This window comes from Protobothrops mucrosquamatus, unplaced genomic scaffold, assembly GCF_001527695.2.
Source record: "Protobothrops mucrosquamatus isolate PMUCROS unplaced genomic scaffold, P.Mucros_1.0 scaffold5, whole genome shotgun sequence".
Classification (NCBI taxonomy): Eukaryota; Metazoa; Chordata; class Lepidosauria; order Squamata; family Viperidae; genus Protobothrops; species Protobothrops mucrosquamatus.
Window position 1 is genome coordinate 4,245,694 of NW_015386392.1, and position 7,416 is coordinate 4,253,109.

The window sequence follows — 7,416 nt, forward strand, 5'->3', positions numbered from 1 at the left end:
GGGGGGGGGGGAGAAATCAGCTGCCGTGGGAAGAGAGGAAAAAGCTACTATACTTTTATGCCCGCCACATAAGTAGGAACAAAGCTCCCACATTTATCATTAGTGTGATCTATCACTGGGAATTTGTGTGAGGATGGGTTATCTGGGAGCTCAGTTAACTCCTGTGCAGCAACTGCCACCAACTTACTTCTCAGAGTTGTGATAAGAGTAATAAAAACAGCTACGCTCTTCCTTAGGTTTTGCATTATCACGGATGGACTGTTTTTGCGTGGGGATTGTGTTTTGTTTTTTCCTAACGTAGGACACCTTCGACATCATAGGAAAGCAAGGGCATTATCTTTTAGCAATGGAGATGTCCGGAGCAGCTTTTTCTGGGAAGCGAACGGACATGCCAGCATCCCTCACCCACTCCGGATCATGAGGAGACCGCTCCTTCCTTTTATAAATCACCCGCCTCAATGTAAAGCTTGCCGGGCTTCTTGCAAGCTCAGTCGCGTCTGCGGGCCTGCTCGCGAGATCTCGAAGCTTGGTTTTCTTCCTCCACAGCAGAAGAGCCGGGGAACTTTCCTAGCCATCCAGCTATCCGTCCGCCCACGGAGGAGCAGTGGCTTCGGAGTCCCACCCATCCCCGCTTTGAGCCGAGCATCAGTTTTATAACCTGCCATCTGCCTCAAAGCACTTCTCCGTGGAGAGGAGGCAGAGGTAGCAGCCGGCCGGGCGGATGCCTTCTTCTTCTTCCTCTCCCTCTCCCTCCTCCCTGAAACGACGAGAGTAGGACGCTGCTGGCTGGGTCGCCCTGCAGGAGAAAGCAGGGCTGCGCTGGACCGCAGCCTCGCTCTTTCTCTGAAAGGCGCTTTAGCCAGCTGAGGCTCCCGGCGGCAACACAGCAGACAACCTCTACCCCGAAGCACGCCAGAGCCGGGCCAGCATCCGTGAGCTCCAGAAGCAGCGCCCGAACGCGGCTCCGCCCTCGTCGGGCCAGATCCTTCCCTGCTCGGGCTTTCCTCCGCCTCCTGCTCCCCTCGCCTGGAGACGGATAGAGGAGCAGTGTCTCGGTTCCTAAGACCATCGGAAATATGTCGACCCCTGTGAAAGCATCGTTCGACCCCCAAAAGGGTCGCGACCCATAGGTTGAGAACCGCTGTCCTAGTGACCGGCCTAAAGTCATCTAGCCAGTTTTTGTATCCAAGGCAGATCTAGAACTCATCATCTCTTGGCAATTGGCCCAAAGTTATCCAACCAGCTTTCTTGTCTAAGACGGGACTAGAACTCATTGTCTCCTAGTGACTGGCCCACATTCCCTCAACTGACTTTTATTCCAAAGGCAGAACTCGAACTCATGGTCTCCTGTTTTCCAGTGGTGCCTTAATCACCCAACCAAACTGGCTCACACTTTGACTGAGGTCTGAATCTCAGTTTGGACTGAGAAGGCAACAACTGCCTTGCATTAGGTTGTGCCTGCAAGGCCTCCCTGTCCATAGATCCCATATTTTTTTCAGAAGGCCTTCAGTAGATTAAACAATTGGGAGTGCCGATGGACGAGACAAGCAAATCCAACCAAATTTATCAAGTCTGCAGGTAGTCAGGTAGCTGCTCCACTGAAGGCCTCATAGGGGGCAGAGGAAGTCCCTCAGGTAAAGTGTGAAGCCTATTGAAGACATCCAACAGATAAAGCTAATAAAATGCTGCAGCTGCCATCTGGCTGTGCAGAATCTGCATGGTTGATCTCTGTAATCAAGCATTATTTCAGTAATTCGTGTCAAAATAAACCAAGGGTTAGCAAGCTGTATTAATGCAGTCACGATTTTGAGGTCTGATTTGACTTTTTATGGAGTATTCTTTAGCTGATGAGTACCATTTATTTCCACATTTCAGAATACATTTTTTAAATATTTTGACTATTAATTCGCCTGAAGTTACTATTACATATATTGAGGGCTGGGAAGGGAGCAATATTTATTAGATTTGTTTTTTTTTAAAAAAAAATCCCGACAGTTTCAGACAATCAAAATCACGAAAAGGCTTCAAAAGGGCGGGAAAAACGAAACGGCGGGAAAATCGGCCCGAGGCGTCACCGAGCCGAAGGGGCTAACAAACGGGGCGGAGCTTATCTCCATTGTGATGACGGGGTGCTGGACCTGGAGCACCACGCCCGCCTGCTGCAGCCCCGTCCAAATCTCGCGAGATAAAAACCATCTCGAGCGCGGCTTTACAATAACCGCTGCTATAGCAACCGCGCAAAACACACCCGCACGTAACGCCCATTTTCTACTCAGTCCCGCCTCAGTGCCTGAGTTAAAAAGTAGGGGAAACAGCGGTCTCCGCCTCTAGAGGTGGGACTTCCGGGCGGTTTAATCTTCCCTCGGATATGACGACAGAGTGTCAACATGTAAGATGGCGGCTCATCACCGACAGAATACAGCGGGGCGGCGGAAAGTGCAGGTGAAGGCGGCGAAAGGGGCCCTTGATCGGGAAGGGAAGCTGGAGGGAGGCGCGGGAGGATCGTCGTGGCCTAGCTGCGCTGCGCGAAGCGACGAATGAGCGAGCGGCGTGGTGGCTTGGCGGGCAGAGCAACGGGCGAAGGGCGGGGTGGGCAGGCAGCTTTCTTCATCTCGTCTCCCTCATGTGTGGGGATTCGCCTTGTGTTACCTCTCGGCCCCGCCGCCGGGGATTATGGGCCTTGCCCCACCCGAGATCTGGCGGGTATCACATTGGGGGAGGTGGAAGGCTGCTCGTCGTCTTGCGTGGCTTGGAGGAGTAACGTTTACTGCTGTGTCAGGTCTAATATAATAGAGTTGAAAATTTCAAAGTAAGGGCTGGGGAGGCTTTGGTTGAAATCTCCATTTGTCCTTGAAACTCAGTGAGGGGCCTGGTGTTCTGGTTTTTGGCTTGAGCCTACCTTAACAAAAAACAAAAAAATGAAATATTGATGAGTCTCCTCCTGCAGTCTGGGCTCTTGCAGATGCAATATATTACTTTGTGTTTTAATGAATCAACTTTCTTCCACTAAAAAAATATCCAAAAGATAACTCTATTGAAATCTGAAGCTGGGTGTATTTAACCTGGAATAGGCTTCTCTTTATCTTTGGTCTCATTTTATTACTGCATTAGTGACCAAGTTCAGCAAATCTAGCTTTTCACTCCTGGAAGCACCTAAGCCATTATGTGTAGAGCTTTAAGGTATTGGTTGTCAGCTTTTCCAATTCTCCATCCTTTTCCTATTTTCTCAGAATCATTTCCAGTTTCTTTTCTTCCCGTGTGAAGGGTAAAAAAAAGTATAGCTTGGCTTCTGCTGCATCGGTGTTTCTCATGCCAGTTTTGAGTACAGGTAGTCCTCAACTTACGACCACAAGCCCCAAATTTCTATTTCTAAGTGAAACATTTGTTAAGTGAGTTTTGACCCATTTTACTGCCCCAGTTGTTATGTAAATCATTGCAATTGTTATTAACATGGTTAAGTAAATCTGGCTTCCTCATTGACTTTGTAGTCAGAAGGTCACAAAAGATGATCACTTGATCCCGGGACACTGCAACCCTCATAAATACATGCCAAGCATCTGAATTTTGATCACATGACCTTGGAGATGCTGCAATGGTCATAAGTGTGAAAAACAGTCATAACTCACTGTTTTCAGTGCTATTGAAGGTCAATAAATGAACTGTTGTTAAGTCGAGGACTAGCTGTATAACTGTTTCTTGAAAAGTTGTATAAGTACATTTGGATAAGTATTGTTTATCTGGATCTTCTAACAGATGCATATTAAAAACCAGCAGATTGGAGGTATATAGTAGCAGTCTGCACTGGATTAGAGTTTCCACAGGTGTGCATATAATTGTAATTCTCATATTTTTGGAGCTTTACATTTTTAATATTTTATTTATGTCACCGCTTGGAGGGTCGAATGAATGAATGCTAATAGAAATATTGCTAAAAATAGGCTTATTGATTAGTGGAATTACTTGATTGGATAGGGGAGATTAGGCAGTAAAGTTTAATCTCATGATCACTGTGAAAATTAAAGTGTTCCTGATGAAGAATCAGAGAGTTATCTGGAGCATGTTTGAGGAAATGACTAAGTTTGCAGACATTTTTTTTAAAATGTAATCATCTCCCCAAACATCCTAATGAAGATAGCCTAAGAAATCTAGAATATGTTGAGGAAAAGCCTGGTCTGAGTAGAAAACAAAATGAATGGAAGTGCTTCTATTTTGTGACGAAAATGTATTGCAGGGATAATAGCATAGCTGTAGAAATAATAAAAACTAGACTGTTGGACTATGCCCTATTTGGGAATGCCATCAGAGTTTCTAATTCCTTTAATTCACTACTTAAACTAGTTCCTTGGACAGAGTGTGTTATTCCAGTTCTTTTACATATCCATTATCTTCCTGTCATCATGAGGGCTCTTTTTGACATGCTAGTTTTTAAAATTGTTCAAAGGACTGTGTTTCTGAAGTGTGACAGGTTTTAGCGCCACTATCAGTGAGAAGCTTGGCTCTTCAGTGGTTCTTTTGTAGCAGATTGTCGAGGTGGCAGGGCTAAGCAAGGGATGCTCTGGTTAGTATTTGGGTAGAGGTAGGCATTTGGGAGGGACTTTAGCCTAAAATGTGAAATGGAAGAAAGTAAGGATTCTTTGATATTGTACTAAGTCACCTGCTGTAGAAGCACATGCCCATGTAAATTTCTAGTAATGTGACTGACACACATTTCTTAACGTTACTTACTTTGATAGAACTATGCAAGATAAATAAATATAAGCATTCACAGTCCTATTTTCTAGGATTTGCAAGGAGGATTCCCAATGGTGTCTGCTAGACCCTGCAGAGGGGAGAGGAGGGGGGAGGAAAGGCAAAAAGAATTTTTCATTTCCAAATTGTACCCGATGTGAGAATAAATTCAAGGTAGAAATTGATTTTCCTATGCCTTAAAGTTTGCAGCAGAGAATAAACTTCTCTAGACTTCTGTGTGTCTGTCTTTTCTTTGAAGCCCCTTCTGGATGAGAGGAGCTTTCCCTACATGTGGAGGCTGATTAAAACAAGGACAACTGGACTGCTGGGAAAAAAACCTGTTCAGTTGCCTTTAAAAAACACTTTTGAGACAGCTATGATGTGGATAACTGAGAATCTCCATAGGCATTAAAACAAGGAATTACAGGAATATTTTCTTCCAGAGCTCTTTGCACCTAGTGTAGTTAGTAAATAAAACCTATTTAGAGTTATAGACCAGCATTTCATAACAACAAAGTACTAAAATGTGTATAATACATGGCTAATGAATTTAAAATGAAAGTAATCTAAACTAACATTCTAGTTAAGACCAGAATTTTCCGACAGCCATCAGAAGGAACACAATTTTCAAATGTATTTGGACATTTTGGAGGATTATATTCTCTTCTAAAAGAGCAAACCAAGAGTATATTCTCTTCTAAAAGAGCAAACCAAGTAATTAACAAGCGCTGAGTACTGATGTATGGTATTATAAAGCTTCCACTATACTCATTGTACAAGGGCAGAAGGGGTAGTTGTTATTCCAGTATGGTTGATGATAGGCATAATGAAAGTGTAAATGTCGAACCCCAAGGCCCGTGAAAAACATGTGGTGTTTTATTCCCCACCTATGAGCAAAAATCTTCCCAAACTAAAGCAACAGCTTGCATCATTAAAGATGTTCTCTGAGAATTGCTAAGATGGTTCTGTTTTAATTCTTTTTCTCCCAACCAAACAATCTAAACTTCACTGTCTCTTTGCTCTGTGGAATGTAGCTCCTTCTTCTTGAAAATACAGACTACATTCCATCACAGTAAATATCCTGCAAGGAAAATAAATGTATGCATGTCCTTTTTTGCATCTTCTGGAGGACTAGGAGAAAGTATTGAGAAGGTAGCAAGACAGAATCCATTGCTCACCAAAGCTGTAGATAATGCAGAAAGCATTTAAAACAATCTCCTAATAACACTAAAGTGGTCATGTGAGATCTGAGATCTCTTTTCAGTAGCCAGAAAAGTTTATATTGCTGATTATTTTTCTCATCAGCAAGCTATTTGTTCTCAGAATACTGGAAGAAATAAGATTAATAGCTTCTTGCCATATTATGCAATATACTGTTATGTTCATAATTATATCTACAAAACAAAATAGCTACATCTATATCATGTCAGATTTAAGAAATCAGGGTGAAATTGTAAAATATCTCATATTTCTTTTGGTTATTATAGATATTAGCAAACTCAGTGCTGTCATTCCGTATTAAGACCATATTGTCTTATACAAGGGGACTGTATCTGTAGATTGGGCATGGGATGAGAATACCAATATTTGTAGAAATGATTTTTTTTTTAAAGTGATAAAAATTCTTTAAAACCGTGTGAACTGAAATTCCTTTGTGAGCAAGAACAGTTAATTATAGCTAGGGAATTAGCATGAAAAAGAGATGAATTTGCAGAAATAAGATTGGCCCCTACTTAGACGAGGCTCTGAAGACATGGTTTAGTCAATAGGTCTGGAGACCCCAGTATGATATAGAGCCCATCACACAGCTTGTTTGATTGTTGTCACCAGCTGGTGTGGGATGTTATTTGTTTTTGTATTGGGATTTCTTCCTTGTAATCCACCCAAAGTCACTGAGAGTGAGTTGGACAGCTATATAAATTTTCTTAATAAATAAAATAAATATCTAGGAATAGATTCTCTACTACATTGTGGGGTTCTTTTTCATAACGATATGAGAATTTAGAGCAGGAAATTTAGAGCAGTGAAAGCTCTTAGAGGTCTTATTAGAAACAGATTAATATTTTCCCAACATTAAAATGTTTGCAGATTATGTGAGTTTGATAAAACACTATGGGCCTTTTTGTTTAGAATAAACTCAGAATGTCCTTTTATCATAAAAATGCATAACCTTGAAGATAATAATAATAGTAAAGTTGGAAGGGACCTTGAAGGTCATCTAGTCCAACCCCCTGCTCAGGCAGGAAACCCTATACCATTTCGGACAAGTGGCTGTCCAGTCTGTTCTTAAAAACTTCCAGTGTTGGAGCATTCACCGCTTCTGGAGGCAGGTTGTTCCACTGGTTAATTGTTCTCACTTTCAGGAAGTTTCTCCTTAGTTCTAGATTGCTTCTCTCCTTGATTAGTTTCCACCCGTTGCTTCTTGTCCTGCCTCCAGGCGCTTTGGAAAATAGCTTGACTCCCTCTTCTTTATGGCAACCCTGAGATACTGGAACACTGCTATCATGTCCCCCCTCGTCCTTCTCTTCGTTAAACTAGACATACCCAATTCCAGCAACCGTTCCTTATATGTTTTAGCCTCCAGTCCCCTAATCATCTTTGTTGCTCTTCTCTGTACTCTTTCTAGAGTCTCAGCATCTTTTTTACATCGTGGTGACCAAAACTGGATGCAGTATTCCAAGTGTGGCC

The 7,416-nt window shown here is 42.7% G+C and overlaps 1 protein-coding gene across 1 annotated transcript in view; it reads left to right on the forward strand.

The window, feature by feature from the left end:
• The first annotated feature begins 2,370 nt into the window (after positions 1–2,370).
• The window catches only part of WDR48 (WD repeat domain 48), a 24,979-nt gene continuing 19,933 nt past the window's right edge, over positions 2,371–7,416 (forward strand). The window contains exon 1 of the mRNA XM_015832542.2: positions 2,371–2,442. Within this exon, the coding sequence (XP_015688028.1) occupies positions 2,395–2,442 (48 nt within the window). The 5' untranslated portion in view covers positions 2,371–2,394. The remainder of the gene's footprint in view (positions 2,443–7,416) is intronic.